A 23,605-nucleotide genomic window follows, 5' to 3' on the forward strand; every position below is an offset into this window, starting at 1 on the left:
TACCAGGAATTCCAAGATGTCTTTCGGAAGGATCAAGCTAACACCCTGCCTCCTCATAGGTCTTACGACTGTCAAATAGATCTGATACCCGGAACAACTCCTCCTTGCAGTAGGATTTATGCCCTCACCGAGCCAGAGAATCTTCACCTCAGACAATATCTGGACCAATACCTAGCTAACGGGTTTATCCGTCCTTCAAAATCTCCAGCTTCATCGGCTTTGTTCTTCGTTCCGAAAAAGGAAGGAGACCTTAGGACTTGTATAGATTACCGCGCCCTGAATCAAATCACCGTTAAAAACAGATACCCGTTACCTTTGATCCCTGAACTCCTGGACCAAGTCAAAGACGCATGTATATATACAAAGTTGGATCTCAGAGGAGCCTACCACTTGGTACGAATAAAAGAGGGCGATGAATGGAAGACGGCCTTCCGCACCAAGTATGGGCTATTCGAATATCAAGTGATGCCCTTTGGACTTTGTAACGCTCCTGCCGCTTTCCAGTATTTTATGAACGATGTCCTTAGAGAACTCATAGATGTGTGTGTTGTTGTCTACATTGATGACATCCTTGTCTATTCATCATCTGAAGAGGAACATCAGAGACACGTTAAAAAGGTTCTCGAGAGATTGCGTCAACATAACCTTTTTGCTAAGCTTGAAAAATGCGTTTTCAACGTAACTGAAGTTGAGTTCCTGGGATTCATATTGTCACCTAACGGAGTCCATATGGATTCAAAGAAAGTCGATGCAATCATCAAGTGGATATCACCAACCTCTGTAAAAGGAGTTCAAAGCATGTTAGGCTTCGCTAACTTTTACCGCAGATTCATTCCTGAATTCTCTCGGATAGTCCAGCCCATCACCGCTCTGTTAAAGAAGAACAAACGTTTTGAGTGGTCTACTGAAGCAGAACAAGCTTTTCAGGACTTAAAAGCTAAATTCATTTCTGCACCTGTTCTAAAACATCCTCGCCCAGAACTCCCCTACATCGTGGAAACGGATGCTTCTAGTCTTGCTATGGGGGCAGTTTTATCACAAAGAGATCCGGTCACACACCAATTACATCCTGTAGCCTTTTGGTCCCGCAAATTCTCGGCTCCCGAGATCAACTATTCAATTACAGACAAGGAACTTTTAGCTATCAGATCGGCCTTTAAAGCCTGGCGGCATTATCTTTTGGGAGCCAGACACACAGTCACCGTAATGACTGATCACCGCAATTTACAATATCTGAAGACGGCCAAAGCTCAGTCTTCCAGACAGCTTCGCTGGGCTCTGTTTCTGGCTGAGTTTGACTTTATAATTACTTATCGACCAGGCAGTAAAAACGGAAAAGCAGATGCCCTCTCCCGGATGGGAGTAGATGAACATTTGACCAATCCAGAACCAATACCCATAATCCCAGAACAAAGGATTTTGGGTTTGGTCAGCGCTCAATCCTTTGAAGACATCAAGACTACAGTCAAATCACTCCTAACTCCGGCCGATTTGCAGGACTGGCAATTAAAGGGAAAAGAATTCTCAGTGGATCAAGACCTACCATATTTCCGAGGACGATTGTACTTGCCCTGTGAGAAAATACAAAAACAAGTAATCTCCTGTTATCACGACTCTCTAATGGAGGGTCACCCTGGCATTACCAAAACCATGGAAAAGATCAAAAGACATTTCTGGTGGCCATCATGGAAGAAGGATATTAGAGACTTTGTAATCTCCTGCGGTGTGTGTGCCCAGAATAAAAGTCAGAAGGAGAAACCAGCCGGCCTATTACACCCTCTAGACATTCCTCCCTGTCCATGGCATACCCTGTCCATGGATTTCATCACGGACTTACCTCCATGCTCAGGGTATAATACCATTCTAGTAGTCGTGGATCTATTCTCCAAGATGGCTCACTTCATTCCCCTGAAGGGCCTACCTTCAGCTTCAGTATTGGCCCGAGAATTCTTAGAAAACATCGTTCGGTTACACGGTTTTCCCTCGGTTTTAGTCTCCGATAGGGGAAGTCAATTCATCTCCCACTTTTGGCGAAGTTGCTGTCGTCTAGCCCAAATTGATGTAAGACTTTCAACCAGTCACCATCCCCAAACTGAAGGACAAACCGAGAGGACAAATCAGACGCTAGAGCAATATCTACGTTGCATGCTCCAACAAACTGAAAACCCTTGGAAGGATATTCTTTGGATCGCTGAATACGCTTACAACAATTCGACTCATTCTGGAACCGGGAAGACTCCCTTCTTCCTATTATACGGACACCATCCTAGAACCTCTAACCTGGATCCTCCCCAAGAATTCGAAACACCTGCTGTGGATCACTTGCACTCGGAGATCACCCGTGCTTTTAGGGAAGCCACTGTCCATCTGCAAAGAGCTAAAGCTCAATTAAAAAAAGGAGCAGATCGACACCGTAAAGAGGCCCCTCACTACGCAGTAGGAGATCAGGTCTGGTTATCCACTAAGCACCTGCCTCTAAAAGGACCCCGCACCTTCATCCCGAGATACCTTGGACCCTATCTCATCTCTACCATAGTTAATCCGGTGGCTGTCAAATTGGAATTACCTGCGCATATGAAAATACATCCAGTATTCCATGTCTCCTTATTAAAACCAGTACAACCAGAAACCCGATTGACTGAACTCCCAGAACCTGTTTTGGTAGATGGAGAACTTGAATTCGAAGTAAAGAACATCCTAGACTCCAAAATCTCCAAATCTAAGTTATATTATCTGGTTGATTGGAAAGGATACGGCCCCCAGGAAAGGTCTTGGGAACCCTCAGAATATGTCCACGCACCTCGTCTGGTCAAGAAATTCCATCTGAATCACCCCGACAAGCCAAAACCCCCGGAGAAGACACGCTTAGGAGGGGCCTTGAGGGGGGGTGCTGTCATGATCACTGCTTCCAAGGAGCCAGGACCAGCCCAACGTCCTTGGAAGCAGGCCCCTAACCCTAATCCTAGGCACCAGCCGGTCCCCACTGGGACCTTTTGGACCTTGTCCTGGCGCCGGTGGCACCAGGCTCATCAAAACCATCAGTCCCGGCACTGGAAGCGCCGGGCTAATAATATGTGTGAAGATGCTTGGGTGGACTTACCTGCAGCAGACCATGCTGCTTACTTACCAGCCACTTAGAAGTCCTCTGTGAACAGGAACTACTTTCTTACCTGGGTGGGGCAAGCTCCACTCCCTGGATACAGCACTGGAACTCTTCTGGAACTGGAACTCTTTTCTTACCTAGGCGGGGCCGTGGAGGAAGACGCCTCATCACTCCAAGGCTATTTAAACCACACCCGATAGATGAAACGTGCTTCGCGTTATTCTGCATCTGCAGCAGAACGCTCACCAAGTCTGTTCCAGCCTTTCTTCTTTCGATCCTGAACCTGCAAGAATTAAACTTACCATTCCTGTATCCAGTCAACAGCAGCACCTGCAAAGACAAGAAACAACAGGTTAGCAAGGCAACCTTTACTCGCAGTGCTTACTCACCTGATCCATCGTCTGCGGCCTTTTCTTCACGCTGCACCTCCGCCTTTGAAGACAAAAGCATTGTTATTACTTACCGGCACTCCGCGAATTCCGGATTTCTTCACGCTGCATCGCCGCCTGTGAAGACAAAAGCATTGTTATTACTTACGGGCATTCCGCGGACTCCGGCGCTGCAAACTCTGGCGCTGCAACCCAACTTCTGAAAGACGAAAGAAGAGACATTAGACAGGTATTTACTTACGCCCATCGCGCTCGTCGCAATAGAATGCCTGCAAATACTCTGGCGTCTCTTCAGCACGAATTAAGCTGCAAGGGAAAAAGACAGTTAGAGCGCTTGCATTTACTTACGCATTTCCAGGTGCTCTCTCCATCTTCCATCTCAAGAGTCCTGCAAGACAAAAGGGAAAAGCATTATAGAGTCCTGTTCAATATTAACGTGCCTGGCACCTAAAGACTATAAAGACTAAAAAGGTGTCTGGAAACTCACCGCTCCTGCAGTTAACGACGGTAACGATCCTCTGAGTTCAAGAGGCGTATGTTTCACCAGTGAAGGAACTGGCAACGGCACCCTGCACCAGACGCAGATGGAGAGTCCAGCATTCACCTATCTAAGGTGAGCACGTTGACCTGGAGGCTCTACGGAGAAGCTAGGAAGAGAGAGAGAGAGAGGGACATTCAACAACCCAGACCATTAACCCCCATATTCTTTCACCTGCAGAAACCTCACCCTACGAGTTCGACACACAGTGCGAAGAGGTTCGACCCCAGAAGCCAATCGAGTCCTGCACATCACTTTTCGAGTCACAGACACCTTCCTGCCAAGACCAGCGCCTCCGTGGGAATCAGGTGAGCGTTACATAGAGATACCTTTGTGAAGAACCAAGAGTGCAGGGCACTCACTCAACCCATTTCTTTTACGTTAGTGGATAGGTTTGTACTGAGGACTATTTTATTTTGGACTATAGACGAGCACCTTAGTTTAATTTGGTTAGGAAGGGAGACGCAGGTTCGGTGAGGCATTTTGTTTGGATTTAAATACAATACTACAGTCAAACATGTCCGCGGGTCATAGTCCTTCTCCTGGTTTGCCACAGATACCATAGGATTAACTGGGATAACAATGCCCAGAATCTTTCACACTTAATAGGATCTCTGCCCAGAATTTCTCGATCAGTGGGAATGACTACATTAATTGAAGAAAAAAAACCTGCCTTGTTGGCAGAAGACTTGGGGATAGGCCTCACTGTGGGCGGAGTCCAATTTGGCCTGTCTCGTGGGTCCGATGTATGCTTGGTGCAGGACTTTGAACTGTTTTGGCTTGTATCTGTTATTAAGGGATACTTTCTGGGTATGATTACACATTCTATTCCAGGCGATCCCGTCCACTTGGTTCCCCATATCTTGTTCCCATTTTGCTCTTATGTTAGAAGTAGGTTGTGAATGAAGAGACTGTACTGGTTTGTAAATTGTGGATGTAATGTGCTTGCATCCCACTGAACCTACTTAATACTTTGAGAGGAGATGTGGGTTTCCAAGGAAACACTTTATTGTAGGCAATGAAGGCCTCGTGCATCCAGTGATATTGAAAAATAAATGGCAGGTCATCCGCCATTTTTGCCATAAATTGTTCTTTAGTATTAAAGGTGCCATCGGGTAACGGCCCCAAACCTTCTTACGCCCCAGTTGCTCCAGGAATCTGTAATCCATTTGTCGCATTTTGGAGCTAGGCTCTGAATTCACAGGGGTTTCACACACCCTGCCTGAAATGAATACAGATTGTAGGGGTTGGGAATAGACGGAAATGGACTCTGCTCGAAGATGTCGGTAAGGCATGGAGCATGGCATCCAGTAAGAAGCAAATTGAGCTTACAATGCTAAGTTGTACAGCTCCATATCCGTAGCTGTTAAGCCACCTAGCTCGAAGGGGCGGTCCATCGTTTCCCATTTTGTGAGTGGGCTTTTGGAGTGCCAAGTTAGATGAATTAAAAGGTATGTCCACTGATCAAATAAAACCCTACTTGGCCAGACCAGAATGCTTTGTGCTTTGACACAAGTGCAGTATCTTGAACAGAATAAGCATTTTTGCAAGGGAGACCCTTCCCCATGTGTCGCCCATTTATAGACCTAATAGAGGGACTCAATACAGCCCAGTGGTTATCCGTGAGAGGTTGCGCATTAGTTCTTCTTATTGTGATGAATATGTAATTGACAGACGTATGTTCCAATCTATATTCCCTGAGATCTGGTGGGCAAGAAGTGTTCTGAGTAAGTGGAAAAAGGAGGGAGTCAATGGCGCCAAACTGACACCTTGTGGTCTGTGCTAGAGGAGGCCACAGACAATATGCCCCTTGAAAGGAAGGTCTGATTTGCCAATTTAGTGAACAACAGCAAGGAAGGAGGCCACCAAGTGGGTCTTCAAGGCAACTTTGGACACTGCTGACTGGGATTCACTCAGTAGGCTCAAGGGGCGAATTCAATGGACAGTACCGGTTGCGCTTCAGAATTTGTATTTATTGTACAAGCAAAGCCCTACCCTACTTTTGTATGGATATGTCCCTTTTATGCCCTCACCTCCTCTTCCCACCGTTGCAGAGATTAGCATTTGTGAAGCAAGTAGCAGTAAAGGCATTTCTCAAGCCAATATATAAGCAGTGGTGCACCCAGTGGCAACATTTCTGCCTTCACATGCCCCTTCTCTACCCCTACTCCAAAACCCATTTTGTTTTGACTTTTCATATTCTTCTATGGCGGGGGAGGCTGCTCTATTCTTCCAAGAGTGGATAAGAAGCCCCAATGCTTAGGACATACTGGTCGATTTACAGGGCTACTTCCTCCCTTTTCTCCACTGTTCACAGACAAACTCCTATCCCTGCCTTGCTGACACCCGGATGCCCTCCTGCTGGAAATAATAATGCAGCTCCTGGTTAATGATGCAACACAACTAGAGATTGCCTGGGAGAGGTGGAGGCACTCGTATGTCAATTATTCTTTTGGTGCTAACCGATCATCGATCTGTGGCTTCTGAATTTCTTTGTGCGCAAGGAGTTTAAGGTGCTAGCCTCCACCCAGATCCTTTGCGTTCTGGGACCTACTTTTATTTGCCAACTCATTGAATGCACAAAACACCTGAGATAAGTGGCTATACGTTCACTACCAGTTTGAATTAATCCTCCTTGGGCTGACTTCAGCCTCCAGGGTTTTCATCAAGCCGTTGCCTGCTCTTCTCAAGTGGGTACAAGTTCTCGAATTTCCCTACTTGATCAACTCGCTCATTTGAGCACCCACTCTGGAGCTGTCACCAGGCTACCCATACCCCACTTTGTAATCTTCTGCACAGCTTGCGCTTTTCCCTCAACTTCAAAATGTTGCAGGCCTTCTTTGATGCTCCTTTTCAGCAGTTCTGAGACAAGGCACTTGGGGTGGGCCTTTCCTCCAGGGAACAGGAACAGCCTTGTCAACGTCATTCGGATCGTGCTGCTTTTCAAATCCCAGAGCTGGTTCCCAGCCTCCTTTCTTTCTCTGCGTTCTGGGTTTATGACTTCCTTCTGCATCCTGAAAGTGCTGGAGGCCCAGTTCAAAATTAGGTCACTCAAATGGCTGCTACCAGTGCTCTCAACTTCAAAGCAACTTAACTGAGCTTTTACGGGTCTCTAGAAATGTCTCAGGATTTTCTGTGGTGGGCTCTCAGACACTGCTAAGGGATAATCCTTTTTGACAACCTTTGCTGTTGCAGTTAAGTCAGGAATGTTGCTGTAGGGCGTGGATGCTTACCCGGACAATTTTATTGTGAGTGGGCTGTCTTCCTCCATATATGCAAGGGAGCACATCATCCTCCTGGAACTGTGAGCCATCAAGCTGGCCCTAATTTCTTTATTCAATCCGTTTGGGGGAAACTTGTCAGGAACGTTACCGAGTTTGACATGAACCCTCACAGTCAGCTTCAGGCACAAAAGACATGAGTGACACAAAAGACACCCAATCCTTTGCTGAGGACAAAAGTAGGGAGGAAATAAGGACCCCAAACTCCCACTCCCCAAAGCTGCACAGAAGAACAGGTACTCGAGCAATTTATGGATTATATCCAAAATAAACATGGATTTATATATACATATAAACGGGATAGTGCAAAAATGGCCTCTCGGAGCAACAGTTTTAGAGATGGTCTTGCTGCATTTACCTATTAACATTGTGACGCAGCTCCCCTAAAAGAAAAGAAGGGTGCCTCATTTAGGAAGTGGTCCTGGCTAGTTACTGACAGCATGAGGGAGCAATGGGAAAATAATGAGGCATGACGGAACGAGAATGCAATTGGTTCTAACGGCATGTGCACACTGAGCAGAAAAGGTCTTACACAGTTCAAAGTTCTCAGTTCCATGTCAAGCCATACAAGTCGTTACAAAACAACTGACGTTCTATAAGGCTGATATAGTGATCCATAGGCAGTCCAGTAAATAAAGTCTAGAATTGTGTGGCAAGTCAGTAATAATACCAAATCCACAAACGCCAAGCAATGGGGTATCCATGGCCAGCATAAGTCTAAAAAGGCTATCAGTCCGGAGCAGAGAGCGTAGTGGAGCTTGCAAGTCTGCTGAAGATGGCAGTGTTGGGCAGAAGTTCAGGCACAAGGATAAAACATTCAGGCAAAGCAGAACAAAAGTAGAAACCGGAAGTGCAGGCCAACAGGGAACAGTTGGAAACACCAACCAAAAACAGTTGTTGAGGAGCAGGGGCATCTAGACATCATGCACTGATCTAGGCGTGCACTGCATGATTCACCGTAATAGTGCATTTGGGCTGCTCTGGAAGGTGTAGACTTCAGTAGTGCGTGTGGCTGATTAATATTGACATGATATACGCACTACTGTGTCCCTGTAGGATCGTCAGAACCCCATACGGAGTGATGTAAAAATACACAGTGGAGCCTTGAAACCTTACTATACCACCTTCCAAATCGTCGAAGAGCAATAGTGAGCAATCGGGCAGAATACACTTAAGATAAAGGCTCCCAAGACCTGTCTTCTGGCCTGTACTCCACCCACTCACGGATACTGTAGGTTTACGTATTCAATATGGACCAATATATCAGGGGAGAAGATATTGAGGGGCAACCTAAACCAGATCCGACCCAAGTACTGGTGTTTATCTGCTCCAACCTTGTAGATGGACTCAGCATCTTTAAGGTGAGCCCTAGCATGATGATGTACCTGTGCAAGCGTCGTCGCAGGGTCATGAGCTACGAGTACGATCGTTTATGAGGAAAATGCAAATTAAAGCGTACGAGGCTGCATGCCATGGGTGACATAGAAGGGAAAAACTCCAATTGAGTGGTGAGTGGCATTATTGTATGCAAATGCAATAACAGAGTACCATTCGTATCGATGATCGATAACCCAGCTAATTGTTACTGTTCCAAGGTCTTGTTAAGCCTTTCAGTCTACCCATCTGTTTGCAGGTGATTGTGTCACGACTCACTCACTTACTTCCTAGGGTTCGCCGACCCCGTACCTCCATACGTTGCTGGCGCATTCCCTGGCGTCTCATGCAGAGGAAAAGAGTTGTGCTGCCAGTGGGCTCCTGGCACACGGCAGCTCTCGGGACTACGATCCCCATGATGTTACATGACGCCTCTATGCTCTTGCGTCACGGCGCTACGGGAAGCTTCCTGAACACTGCAAAGACAAGTACTTATGCACTCGATGATAGCTGTACGATGCTCCTTAAATTTTATTCTATACTTGTGGTGAGCTCAGTTTCTTTGTTTTGCTTCGCTTCCCTGATCCTGTTGCTTTATGGCTCATCTTCTGCTTACACGGACTGCCGGTTCCTGTTCCCTTGCCTGTTGTGACGCCTCATTTTCCCTTGACTGCTACTTTGGCTCTTTAACTTCTGCAAACGCTATATTGGATTGTCCTGCATCCCCTTCAATTGCTATGACGTTTTTGGACCCCCTGGATTGTGTTTTTTCTCCTTTTTCTTTTGGGGTTTTTGCGCTGTAACTTTTGATTACTGCTGCTCCGATTTCCTGGGTGGATTTGTTGGACTCTGGACATTGCAGTGATCATCAAGAACTGAACTCACCTCGTCGTGAAACTTTTTCTGTCCCTCCATATTGCGCCATTGTGCCGTACGGGTCAGGGTTGTCCATCTATTGCACTCACATACCTTCCAGTACAGGGAACAGCTAGGGTTCGCGATCGGATAAGATTACGAATGGCAAGGAAAAGCTACTCTGTGTCACTTGGGAACAAGGGAAGCTTAACGTCCATGGCGCACAGATACAATTGTTCCAAGATATTTCCAGTCTAACTCTACAGAAGACTTAAACCAATCGTCACTTAAACCAATTGTAGATAAAATGATACAGGATGGAATCTGGTTCAGATGGTCATTTCCTGTGGAGGTTCACTTTAACCCTAAACTCGTAAACTAATGGTGGAACCTGCGGAACAAGGGGCACAACTGTTAGGAATCTAACTGCAATCTGAAGTAGAACAACCAGGCTCTAAAGCGTGCCTACAATCCCAAGGCCAGATGTAGTCAAGGGTGCAGAATAGGAGCAAGGCACTGTAACTCTTTGGGTCAATAATGAAAACTCCACACTTCTTGGTATTCGCGGTCTAATTATTACGTGAGTCCACACGGACACAATTACAGCATTGCAGACTCTCCCATTTCCCAATGTCCTGATCCGAGGGTCCTTTTCATTCTCCATCTCTCTTGGTTTTTCTGTTTTCAGGCTCTTTCAATAGGCCCAGACGTATTCCACTGTCTCTGCTTCCTCTCCTTCCTCTTGCTGTAATGACAAGAAGTGTGTCAACTTCTGTTGGGTTTTCCCTCCCTTTTTATCCCCACTCGCTTCTGTTTGATTGGGTCCTTCTTTAACCATATTCTCCCCACCTGGTTCCCCTCCCCCTTATTGGGTGATAGGGTCACTCCCAGCGACCAGTCAGAAAGCAGACCTTTGTTCTGTCCTTGTTCACCCCTAAGCACCTCCCCCAAACAGCCCTCTGGCATGAGGACACCACCATGCCTGCTCCTGGAGTTCCTCTCCCTCTTGGGTACCTTTAGAGCCTTTCCTCTTGGTAAGAAAATGGGGGGGGGTTCATTCCAGGGGTCGAGCCGATGCCGTCAGCTTCCTCATTAGTGGAGCGCCATTCCTCGGCGGCACATGGCCCAACCCCACAGAATCCTGACTCCTACCGCCTCAGTAGCCCCGTCCTCGCTAGGGACACAAGGCTCTGTCTGGGCTGCTGCGGCGCACTTTGGTGCTCTGTCCTCGCCGGGCCACCAAGGCGCACTCCGGTGCTCTGTCCCTGCCAGGGCGGTGAGGTGCTGGCTGTGCCACAGCAGCGTCCTCTGGTGCTTTATTCTTGCTGGGGCTGCGAGGCATCGTCGGGGCTGCTGCACTGCCCACCATCCCCACCTGGGGCTCGAGGCACCAGCAGAGCGGTTGCGCCCACTGGTCTGCCACAGGCATGATTACAGGGAAAATATACTTTGTGAACAGTTAGAGGAACCGAGCCACAGTAATACGAGGCTTGGAGTGTCAGATGGTAGTTCTCCATAAAAGATGTAGCCCATAGTCCTGCTACCTTGTATGATGTATGAGTAAGTTTGGCATTCCTGCTATTGCCTCTCAACAAAGCTTACAGCGCTCCTCTGATAGTCGGAGAAGTTAAGTGACGCTGGTTAAAAGGCAAGCCCAACAATCGGCTCATTAGGACTTGTTTGAGGAGATGCGCCAGATATGACTGTTAAGATGATTGAAGGATCGCTCGATTTTTGTTCTTGGACATGTCAAGCTAATTGCACATGGGCTTCTGTCAAATTTGAGAGAAGCTAATTGTATTGTGATGAATCTTGCAGAGTCCTGACAAAGACCCTACCTAACGTCTCCCAAGTGGCCAGGGAAAGGCAGATGCTTTCTGATCCTGACTTTGGTGGTGGTGTTCTGCAGGAGGATCACCTGGGAGGAGAAAGGGCCCAGGAGAAAGCAAGGGCTCTGTTGGGTGAGACGCAGTATTTTCCTTCATCTAGGGAAGGCATCCCCTCAATGCCAAAGTATGAAATGGCTTGTCAGAAAAATCTTTCTGCTCCCCAAGTTGAACACTTTAAACTGGGTTAAAACATTCATAAATCCTTCAGCATTGAGAGAAAACCTTCCAAAACCATGGAGAGTTATGAAGCTAGAAACTCACATAACTCCCAAAGGTACAGTGAAGGTACAGTGAGAAGTAGTCTGTGAATAATAACTTAAACTCAAAAAATCTTTATTTCTCTATAAAATCAAGTTAATTCTCATGATATTCCTGTAGAGAATATTATTGGGAACAGAAAGGAGCTTGAGGACAAAAATCAAGCCATAAAAACAGATTTTTGCATTAAGGACTTCAAGTCCCATAATTCCCAAAATACTGGGATGAAGAAGAGGGCTGAAGAGGAACAAAACTGCAAAGTGCAGATTGTTAATGGGAATGGCCCATGCCTGAGGGAGACTGGAAGGCTTAAACAGGCCCCTCCGGTGCAGGCCATGAGTGAGAAGGAGGATCAGAGTAGCAGTCGTAGGTGGAAGAGTTGTGAACTCTCCACGTTGCAGGAGAAGCAGATACTGGAGGAGGAAGAAGCCAGGACCACTGTCAAGCAGCGAGCAGTAGACTGTCCTGACTGGGTCTTTGCCTACAGAAGCCTTGATTGCAGAGGTTGCACAGTGGGAAGCGTGAGAGAGGGAATCTTGCCCCCCTGGAGACCTGATTTGTGTAGGCTGCGTAGCGGGAAGCATAAGATTGGAAAGCTTTCCTTTCCCCAAGGCTATCTGCGGTTGCAGACAAGCAGCGGAGAGCCTCCGGAGCAAAGGAAGCTTGTGTATAAATGGTGCTGGCGGCAGCAGACGAAAACGAGCAGATTACTGCATTGTGAGGAGCTGCTGAAGCAAAGGTCCTGTGAGCAGCGAGGGAAACAGACGCGCAGCCTTACCTGGTGTGTTCAACAAGTGATTGTAACACTGGTGCACTCTGTGACCGCTTGCGTGCTTGATGCAGGTGTTTTCACATTGGAAAGCAGTCGTGTATGTGTGAACCTAAGACAGAATGCATTTTTGAATACCGAACTGGCAGATAATGGAGAAGGCACTTTTATATAAGACCAAATGACTGTGACTTTAAGAATGCAAGTTTATTTAAAACTTAGCAACAAAGTGGGGCAACCTTTCTAGACCTTAATGCAAATAACCATTATCCAAGCCAAAAGAAAGTAAAAACCAAGCCAATTTAAAACCAACAAACATTTCCAAGAAGGGGCAAGTGAAATTCCCAAAGGTTGTAATGTTTACTGTCCCTTTTTTTTTTAACTTTATTTTTCTATTGCAGTGCAAAACATACATCCTCCACAACTGTCTTCAGCAGGGTTGCAAAATATAGAACGACCAAGGGGTCTAGTACATTTGCATGATAATGTCATACAGGTCATACAGATGATTACATTTACATAATGTTCAGGCAACTTTATACATTGTTTTGTGTGCTTAAGTACTCTCGGAGTGGCGCCCAGATGTCCTTAGGTCTACAGCGTGGTGTAACAAGTGACACATAGGCTTCTTCACAATCGTTGGCGTAAGTCATTTCGTGGACCTACATTTTAATGTCTGGAGCTGTTCAAGACTTCAAGGTGCGCAGTGTGCATTTTTTGGCCAGCAAGCAGCACAGATTAAATAGCCATTTCAATTTAATTGATATCTTCCCTATGTCCCCAAACAGGTATTTAGGGAGTGCCAAATGCAGGGGAGCACGAGTACATTCCTGCAGACCACCTGCAACCTCCTGCCAAAATTGGGCTACATTGGGGCAGCCCCAGTACATATGATATGCATCAGCCACTTCTGCATTACATTTAACACACATGCTTGGCATTAACGGTGCAAACCTGGCAATTTTCGCAGGAGTGTAATGTAATCTTAAATTGCACGAGTCTGTGTCTGGCTTTGAAGGACACCTCCTTAGTCAAGCGGCACCAACGGGTCCACTGTGTTTCATCTAGCGTGATTCCAGTGTTCGCCTCCGATTGCTCTTTACTTTTCAGGGGTTGAGTAAGTGTGTCTTGGCATTTTTTATATAGCCTGGATACTAATTCCCTGGGGTTCCCACCCACCACTACCATATTTAACACTTCACATTCCTCTGGTTCTACCAGAAATGACGGCCAGTGCACTTTGACGGCTGGTCTGATTCCATTGTACTGTAGTGTTTTTATGGAGCTAGTGCCCAGCTTCTCAGAAAAGTCTGTATATTCAACAAATGAGCTCTCCGGGAAAAGGTCATGTAACGTCAGTGTGCCTTCTGGATCCCGCATGTTTCGGGTGGTTTTGTTGTATGTTGGGGGAAGCCCTGGGCAGTTCCAATGGGGGATTGCTCCTGCATAAAGCACTGCAACGCTCAGTTGCTTAAATATCCTGGTCCAAGCATTGACGGTCGTACGAACCGGGTCAAACGTGCAGGTGTCATTATGTCGGTTGCCCAGTATTATTGTGCGCAAGGTAGAAGGGGATGCACTGTATTCCTCCAGGCCTGTATGAAGTGGTCGATCGTGTGAGGGGTGCCAGTGTCTGACAAAGTGTGCCTGCGCCACTTCATAGTATAGTTCAGAGTCTGCCACTTGGAGCCCCCCCTTGGTCATATGGTCTAGTCATGTCCTCCCATCTCATCTGTGGTGTATCAGCACCCCATGTGAAACCCACCGCAAGGGATCTCAGTTTATCAAAGAATATGCAACCCGGCCATGTTGGGATATTGGTGAAATAGTATCATAATTTCAGGACTATAATCATCTTTAGGAGGGACAGTCTACCGTATAGTAGTGAGACTGGCAGTCTAGCCCATATGTTCAGCTTGTCCTTGAGTGAGTGCATATATTGTTTGAGATTCTGGAGCAGCAGTAAGTGGTGCTGGCGTGTGATTATTATACCCAAATATTTCATTTTGCTCAGAGCCCATTGGAATCCTTCCAGATTAGGGGGGGGGGGGTGGTGACCTCATTTAAGGGGAATAGTTCCGACTTGGCCTCATTGATGCGATATCCCGAGTAGATGGCAAATTTATAGACCTCGTCCAGAATCAGAGCTAGATTTCTGGCAGGGTTTCTAATATAAAGCAGGGAGTCATCTGCGTATAATTAGATAATGTGTGTGGTGCCTGTCATTCGTAAACCTCGTTGTATGTGTCTGAGGCGCATGATACAAACCAGATGCTCTATAGTAAGGGCAAAAAGCAGCGGGACAATGGGCAGCCCTGTCTCGTGCCTCGCTCCTGCAAGAACATCGGGGACAAGGTGGACCCAGTTCGAACCCTGGCCACCGGGGAGGCAAATAGTAAATGGACACACTGAATGTAAAATTCGCACAGAGCCATACAGTGCAGCACAGAGAACAGGAACTGCTAGGAGACCGAGTCAAAGGCTTTTTCAGCAAGGGAATCGGCAACCGCCTGCGTCTTTGGGGTGAGTTGTAAAATAACGCCAACAAGTCTGCGCAGGTTGAATGCCGTCGTCCGCCCAGGGATAAAACCCGATTGGTCAGGGTGCACTAGGGTCTCCATATGTGGTAGGAATCCAGTGGCTAGCAGCTTGGCCAGAATCTTTGCGTCCGAGTTGATTAGGGACAGTGGCCTATACAAGTTCATATCTGAGCCTGGTCTATTGGGCTTCAGCAGGACTGTGATTACTGCTTCAGACATTGATGGAGGAAGTTTGCCAGTCAGTAGTGATTCCTCCCAAATGTATTACCCATGTTTTAAGAAGCCCTTAACTAAATCTGGTATAAACCCACATTGCAAAAGCCAAGGAGGAACTAGAATAAAACCATATCATTGTCAGTTTTTGGTTAATAAAGAAGTGGGGAAACAAAAGTGGCAAGAAGGCTGCCTTTCTGGTAAATGCTGTTCAGAACGAGAGGAGCATAACGTAGAGGTTTTGGAAATCACAAAAGTGTACTAAAGAGCACTAATGTGAATCTTGCCTTCCCTGAAGAATTGCTTGCAGCTTGATATTGAAAAATAAGCACTACAAAGTTGTTATAAGCTGATCTTAACCACAGAGGTACTTGTTTGTGAAATACTGTTCGGGCAGGAAAGTATATCCAAACAGCGAACTTTGAAGCAGTAGGCCTGGCATGGGTGGAAACCAGGTGTGATTGAAGTAGTAGAGCTGTCAGGGAAGTAAACTTGGTAGAGGTTGAGGGGTGCTGTGAAGTGGTGTTGATAAATTATCCTGACAAACTTTCATTGCTGAAGCAAGAACTGTATAAAACTGCTGCAGAAGTGTTCTATATCTTCAGAATTTATATGTTGTTGCAGAAGTATCCTGACAAAGACAATATATTATAATACTGATGAACCAAGGGCATATTCTTGGCTTATGCGAAGAAGTTTGTTCTTGGGTGTTGTCAAGTTGAAGTCACAAAGAAATGTGTTGGAACTTTTGTTACAAAACAGGATTTCCTTATTTCTTTTAGAACTTTGGAACAGAATCCTGTTTGAATCTGGGCAAGGGAAATTCACCCAGATTATAAGGAGAGACTGTTATCATATTGTGAACTTAACTGTTATATTTTTGTTGCCTTTGAACTGCCATGCATTACCTTCTTGAGCTACTGTATATATGTGTGAGGGACAGAGACCCTTTCTTAGAGTGTTTCCTTTAGTTTATTTTAGACAGGGAAATCCTCGTCAGGGTAGGGATAGTGAGGCGTGTATCCAACCTTTTGAGTTAATAAAATGGCATATTTTCAAAAACCTTCACAAAGTTGTCCCCCTCCGATTTCTGACCACCACACTATATAGTGCCTGCCTTGCCAATGTTGACTTTATATAGTCTTCATAGCCTAATTATATATGCCACCAGTTTTGAAACCACTGTTTATTTAATTTTATGTAAATTGCAGCTAGCCCAGTTTATAAATGTTATATAATTTCGCCATTGGGTATACTAAAACTCTCCCAGGATAGGGTGGAGTAGAGATGGAGGGCCCTCTCTTAATTGCGGAGCAGTGGGATTTGTTTGAGGAGAAGGGGTGCTTAGCCAGACACATTATAGGAAGCTCTAAAGATGGAATTGATTTTGGAACTTCAAAACTACATCTGGGTACATGGTTAAATGTATTTCTCTAAACATCGAGGGGGCTGGATTCACCAAGTAGGAGGGTGATGCAGTTTCACTTTTTGATCAACAGAAATATTGATATTGCCTTAATATAGGAAACGTACCTCTTGAAGGATAAACACAGGATGCCTAAAAATTGCATAGGTGGCTGTACTCTGTAGGAAGGGTTTCCCCTCTGACTACATTAATGGACATGTAGACTCGCAAGTCAGGTTTGTGATGGCAGTTTGAAACCCCTTATTCTCCTACCTGGCTCTAGATTATAGAGATCTATCTTGTCCACAGAGATCTCAAGACTTGAACTTGCTTGGTGTACACTGTACATGAAGAACAAAGATAATTGAACTTGACGCAACCCTTTAAGGTGATTGTTGTTCTATAATATATACTATAGATGTGATGTACAGACTCCCAAAATGCCTACTTTTAAGGCCATGTTGCCTTCTTCAGTTTTTCATTTTAATTTTTGTTGAACACACTGGTCCTGCTATGGGTGGGAGAAGCGGAGTGGGTGGGGTCGTTGTATGGGGTGATAACTGTACACTCACGTAGTTGTGTGAATTTTACTCTGAAAACAGTGCTCTTCATGTTCCAGATATGTTGTCAAATGCTAATTAAAAATGCTTTTGAAAACAAAATAATATCCATTTCCCAACCTTCTTCCATCTGCTAAATGCATGTAACATATCGGAGACGTTACATTGTCTGGAGCCCTGTAAGGTGACCAGCTATTTTTCAGTATTGCTGGTTCTCAGGCTAGCAAGTCTATTATCAAACATTCTCTATACAGGTGGATTGTCCTTTACATTTTTAAATACTATGACCTGTCTTCAAGGACGCTCTAGCGGGTGTCAGATGTCATTTTACCAGATGCATGGTGGCTACCAATGCCTTGCAGAGGGGTATCCCTGTTATCTCAGGAGCCAATGTGGTCTTTATCTGCACACACATGAAGACCCTTAATTACTAGATTTCTTATGGAGTCAGGACTTGGGCTTTGGTCTTGCAATGTTCAAAGGTTTACTGGTATAATTGATTGATCCTCACTCTCGTCCCTTCTCTGAGTACTGCAATGCTTTCGGAGTCTTTCTAAGATGTGGAATCTGCAGGCAGATGGAATGGATTGAAGAACAAATTACGTAATTTACCAAATGTTTTTGTGCTGGATTAGCTATCCTCCCAACCTAGCCTTAAGATGTAATGAATGCAACCTGTTGCAGTTCTGATGTTCCTCAGCCTCTTCAGTGCAGGGGAAAATAATAGTTGGAACAGAGGTCTTGGGGCACCGCTGGCTTCAAATATGCCACCCATGACTTCACATCCTGAGTCATAGGCACCAACGAGCAGTATAGAGCAGACATGGTGGTGCAGTGCTCGTTCTGGATGAAGAAAAGGTTTCCAAAGCCAAACCTGTGCCACGGGGTATTTCTAAAATGAGGAATCTGTGCGAGGTAGGACTAATCCATCAGAAAGCACATTGCTGAAGTAATGTAATTTGTTCTTCATTGGAATCTGCAAGATGAAAATTGGCATGGTTAACTCTTAGATTTTAATTTGAAAATGCTTTCTTCGTTTTTGGCACAAGTTACATGAACATTGCGGGTTTCTTGCCTCATTTAAAGGTCTTATTGTGCATCCATCTAGAAAGGGAGAAGTTATAACATTAATAATTTAACATTTTATCTGTTTTAGTACCTTGCCCCTGAAGTGATAAAGAAACTGCCTTATGACAACACAGTCGATTGGTGGTGCCTTGGCTCTGTCTTGTACGAAATGCTTCATGGATTGGTAAGTGCAAGAATATTAACATTCCAAATTAGAAAGATTCTTTTCGAATATTGTGAGACTTTACAAATAATTGTATTTATGGAAAAGATACACAGTACTCCATCCTATTCATAAATGCATGCTGTGACGAAGTTCCTAGTCTCCCTCCATGGTGGATGATGGGGTAGCCAAGAGGGCAATAAGCCACCACCCACAGTGTGATGCTGAATCCAGGGGTGGTATGTTGTGGACCTCCCTTCCCACCCTCATCACCCACATGCAGGAGACAGGGGGATGCTCACCACATGGACAACTGTAGTTTTCTTGGAAAGTAGGGAATTAAATTGTGTTTGATGACTGTTCTGAGTTGAGTCCCAGCAGCTGCATGGAAAAGCCACAGTTTTGAGCAGCTTCAGCTCTGCACCCCCATCAGTGCGCTCCCGAGTCTCTGTGCAGGTGCAAGACTTGAATAGGATCCACAGTGGCAGACTCCTGGAGATGAGGGAGAGCAATGGGCCTCCATCTAATTATCCTGAAACTATTTGAACTTGACCAATCCCCCATGCAAGTAAAACAGAGGGGAGAGTAGGAGGAAGGAGAAGAGAGGAAGACTAGAGCAGACACCCTTTGGAATGAGTAGGATGTGAGGCATTGAGGAGGAAAGCGAGTTGGCTGGTTGGTGGGAGTACCAGGATCCTTTGACAAGTATGTAATCAGTGCCCTACAATGATAGCCAATAGTAATCCGAAGAAGGGCCTTGCCTCTGAAGAACACTGGCCCAACTACTTGATATCTATGAGGCGATGTTTGACCGCTTAGTGCGGGACCTGGTTGGAGGGACAGGAGCTGTTTTCCCACTCATTGCTCAAGCAACAAGAACACTGTTGAGGTGCACTAGGGTATTCCCAGACATCTAAACCTAAAGGCCCTTAGTGTCCTTGAAAGCTGTGTGAGCTTTTCAAAGAGTCTTAATCAAGACTTGTTTTTTTTAACCAGGAGACCCACTTCAAGACATGTACATTGTTTGCTAAGGGTGTGTCCAAGGAATTCAGCATATAGATTGAAGAAGAGTGGAGGTATGGAGGAGCCTTGCGTGACCCAGGCCTTACAGGGGTGGAGACTGATTGATAAGGGGACATAGAGACAAGGTGTGCCCTGTCAGTGAAAAAGGAGGTGAACCAGTCAAGTCTGGTGCTTGAAAGGTTCACCCTGTGTGCTAGGATGGTGTGGTCAATGGTGTCGAAGGCTGCAGAGAGGTCGACGACTACAAGTAGTGCTGTGTCCTTTGTCTCTGATGAGGCCCAACCAGGCCGAAAACATGTCTGGGGTTGCTAGTGTTTCCATGCAGATCGGACTGGACTGCTCCCATTGGTGGCAGTAACTGACTGATTTGCATATGGCTGGACCCCTTTTACAATGGCGCAGATGGACTAAAACACGGTGGTGTGGAAGGTTGCCCCGAGCAGTGCCAAAGGTTCAGGTTAGTTCAAAACCTTCCACCCATCACTTTTTGGGTTATAGTTTGTCTCCCTAGGTGAGAGAGGGTATGCCCAGATGTGGGTCCCTTGCTTCCTGCACCACAGGTAACCATGCTGCACCTCACTGATGAGGCCCAACCAGGCCGAAACATGTTGGGGGTTGCTTGTGCTTCCATGCAGAGGGGACCGGGCCTAGCAGTGCCAGTGGTTCAGATTAATTCAAAACCTTCCACCCATCACTTTTTGGGTTATTGTGAAGCTGTGGAGGTCATCGAGGATGTGTAGAGAAGCGGTCTCTGTGCTTTGTCTAGGCCGAAAGCCAGATTAGAAGGGTTTGAGTATGTTGTTTGTGCTGATGTGTTGTTGCAGTTTGTTCCACGATTCTGGCAAGGTATGGTAGGATAGTAATGGGGTGATAGTTTTCATGGAGTGTGGGGTAGAGATTTGTCCCATTTTGAGTGCCGTGGGGATAGTACCATGTGAGAGACAGTTGATGATGTTCAGTCAGTGGGGAGCTAGGGTTTGGATTAAATCGGATGCAGCTTTGTGGTGGGCATTCATCATCCAGGAAGTGTGCAGGTTTTGTTTTCGTAGTGAAGGTGTCGGTGTCGTTGGGGTGGAAGGTGTCCAATGTGTTGGAATGTTTAGGAGTGGGGGGTGTGAGTGAGAGAGATGGGGGTATGAGTGGGAGAGCTGAGTGGTGAGCTGTCCTGATGTGTATTTTGGAGTTGAGGGAGTTGCATACTGCAGCGGATGGTGGTTTAGAGAGGGACTTGACGATGTTGAATAGTTTCTGGGTACGATTGGTGGCAGTTGAGTTCTTGGAAGTAATGGGTGGCTTTGGCATTGCGAATGGCAATTGTAGGCTTGTTGCCGCACTGTTTGATGGGTGTCCTGGTTGACGGGAATGAGTTCTTTTGCCAGGCTCATTCTAGGTGTCTGGTGCCCTGCTTTATTGAGAGAAGGGTAACTGTTAAACCATGGTTTGTGGTGGTTGTTTTGGGGTTTTTGTAATCGGAGGGGCGCAATTTTGTCAAGTGCCTATATGATGATGGTGTTTCAAAAAGGTCACTATACCTGAAGTCCAGAAAATTATAGCATCCCTCAAACCTTCTAATTGCAAAGGAGACGGCTGCCCTGCCCAGATCATCAAAGATGCAGCGAGAGACCTATCCCCCTTCATCTCCAAACTTATAAACCTATCCTTCTCCACCAACTCTGTACCTAACAACTTGAAACATTCATGGGTTCTCCCTCTTCTAAAGAAAACAATCCTTAGACCCAGCCATTCCCACTAATTACAGGCCTATCACTACGGTCCCCTTCCTGCTAAAAATTCTTGATAGAGTTGCCTACCTGCAAATTCAGGATTACTTAGAGTCCAATCAATTGCTAGGGTTGCCTCAATCTGGCTTTCGACCTCAACATGGAACAGAAACTGCCCTTGTTGACCTCAAAAGTCAGATTGATGACATCAAAGACAAAGGTAAAGCTCCCATCCTGCTCCTTCTAGACCTCTCAGCAGCCTTCGACCTGGTCGACCACAAAATACTCTGCAATCACCTCTCATCTGCTGCCCATTTCTCCTCGTTAGCTGTCATGTGGATACAATCCTTCTTAGCCAACAGAACCATGAGGGTCTTTTCATCTGCGGCTGCAGCAGACCCTATCCCCATGACCTGCGGTGTCCCACAAGGATCTCGTGTTTCCCTCACACTATACAACATTTTTACAAAACCTCTTTTTGACAAACTGTGCCATCTGGGTGTCACCTACACCAACTATGCGGATGACACTCAGATACTCCTCACCATCTCCGGCAACTACACTGTTGACGTGACCAGGATTACAAAATCTTCTCCATCATTCAGGCATGGATGGCCACACACTGCCTCTGCCTGAATGATGAGAAGACTGAGCTCCTCCTAGTCGGATCACCCAATAACTTACAGAAACTCAGCCCTGACTACACCAACATCATCGTAGATGGTAACACCATCCCTGTCGTTAAAAACGTAAAAACCCTAGGCTTCCATCTTGACGCCAATACCAACCTCTCTAAACAAGTCAACATGACCGCCTCAACCACCGCCTACACTGGGAAACTAATTAGAGCCTGCCGACCTTTTTTATCCACCAACAGCTGCCTCACACTGGCCAGGGCTCTCATACAATCTAAGCTTGACTATTGCAATAGCCTTTACCTTGGTGCCAACCAAGGTATAATCAATAAACTTCAGGTTCTCCAAAACAATGCGCTGCGAGCAGCACTAAACATTCCCAGGAGAGAGCACATCTCCCCCATCAGAATTTCTTGCAAATGGCTCTCCATTCAACAAACAATTGACGTAAAAATTCTCTGCCTTACCTACAAAGCCTTAAACCACCTAGTCCCCCCTATCTCACTAACACATTCACTTTGAAGCCAAACACCAGAATCACTAGATCCTCCAATACTCTTTGCCTTACGGTGCCCAGATACACCTCTAAAAGAGCCGGTGGCTCGAGCTTCACGGTCCTCGCCCCTCAACTTTGGAATACCCTGCCGTTGAATATCAAATAGACCGAATCCTTCCAACTGTTCAGGAAACTAGTCATTGTTTGGCTACTGGATAAAACCAATCCCAAGTCGGACTAAGCCCATTACTAACTGTATATACTGTACATGCCACACAAATGTTTAACCGTATGCTCGGACTACCTCTGACTGTATATATTGTATATTACTTCTACAAAATGTATAACTGCAAATTCTATATATATATTGTACTTTTGTAACCTGTCCTTAAGCGCCCTTTTACTCTTGGATCTGGAGCGCTATATGAATAAAAAAACAAACAAAGGTGGACTAGGATGGAGGGATGTGCGTGTGGGGAAAGGGAGGATAGTATGAGTGGTGCTAAGGCTACGTCTGTAATGCATTTGGTTTGTCTGGTTGGGGTGCAAAGAGATTGTGTGGTAGTGTGAGCGTGAAGGGAATAGCAAAGTGGTCAGACCGCAATACCCAGATTCGATTATCTACAGACACATGATTTTTGCTTGCGATCAACATGTGTGTGGGATAGTTGATGAGTTGTGTGAGGTCATTATGAGCGAGTGAAGCAAGGACAGTCTTTAGTATGTGATTGGTGTCTGGAAGGGAAATACCTGGTTTGAAGTCACCAAGTAGATGTTGTTGCAGGGGGGAGGTGTGGTTATTAGTAGTGAAGTCAGTCCAGTCGGTGTGGAGGTTGGGAGTGTGTGTAGGAGGGCGATATATGAGGTGGAGAAACGTGGAGTGTGGGTATGATGCAGGGGAGCAAGTGAGAAGGAGTGCTTCAAAGGATGCATGTGGGATTACTACGTGTGAGTGTGTCTTTATATATGATGCCAATGCCACCACCTTGTTTGTGTGGGCGGTCTGTGATGGATGAGATAGTGCAGGGGAAGCATGTCATGGATAATGGTTGTGTGGTGGGGTTTGAGCCATGTTTCACATGGACAGGAAGAGTATATCTGGGGAGTTTATATTTACTTAAGTCACTCGTTACTACTCTGGCACCAATGGATGGGCTGACGGGTGGTGTTCTGGTTTTTATGGAAATACTTCATCCAAGACTAGTATGGTTACCATTTGGACTTCCATGTCCATACATGCTCCTGTATTTGTATAATTAAGTCTTAAATTGTGTCAAAGGGAATTTGTCTTCCTACCATGTGATTATAGGATTGTGTTAATGCCA

The 23,605-nt window shown here is 45.8% G+C and overlaps 1 protein-coding gene across 4 annotated transcripts in view; it reads left to right on the top strand.

The window, feature by feature from the left end:
• Window positions 1-23,605, top strand: part of SGK3 (serum/glucocorticoid regulated kinase family member 3) — a 1,805,260-nt gene that overhangs the window by 1,486,734 nt on the left and 294,921 nt on the right. For all 4 annotated transcript variants that reach the window (XM_069621138.1, XM_069621137.1, XM_069621136.1 and 1 more), the window contains one exon: window positions 18,331-18,426. In XM_069621138.1, the coding sequence (XP_069477239.1) occupies window positions 18,331-18,426 (96 nt within the window). The remainder of the gene's footprint in view (window positions 1-18,330; window positions 18,427-23,605) is intronic.

This window comes from Ambystoma mexicanum, chromosome 5q (genome assembly GCF_040938575.1).
Source record: "Ambystoma mexicanum isolate Mex_15411 chromosome 5q, UKY_AmexF1_1, whole genome shotgun sequence".
NCBI lineage: Eukaryota > Metazoa > Chordata > Amphibia > Caudata > Ambystomatidae > Ambystoma > Ambystoma mexicanum.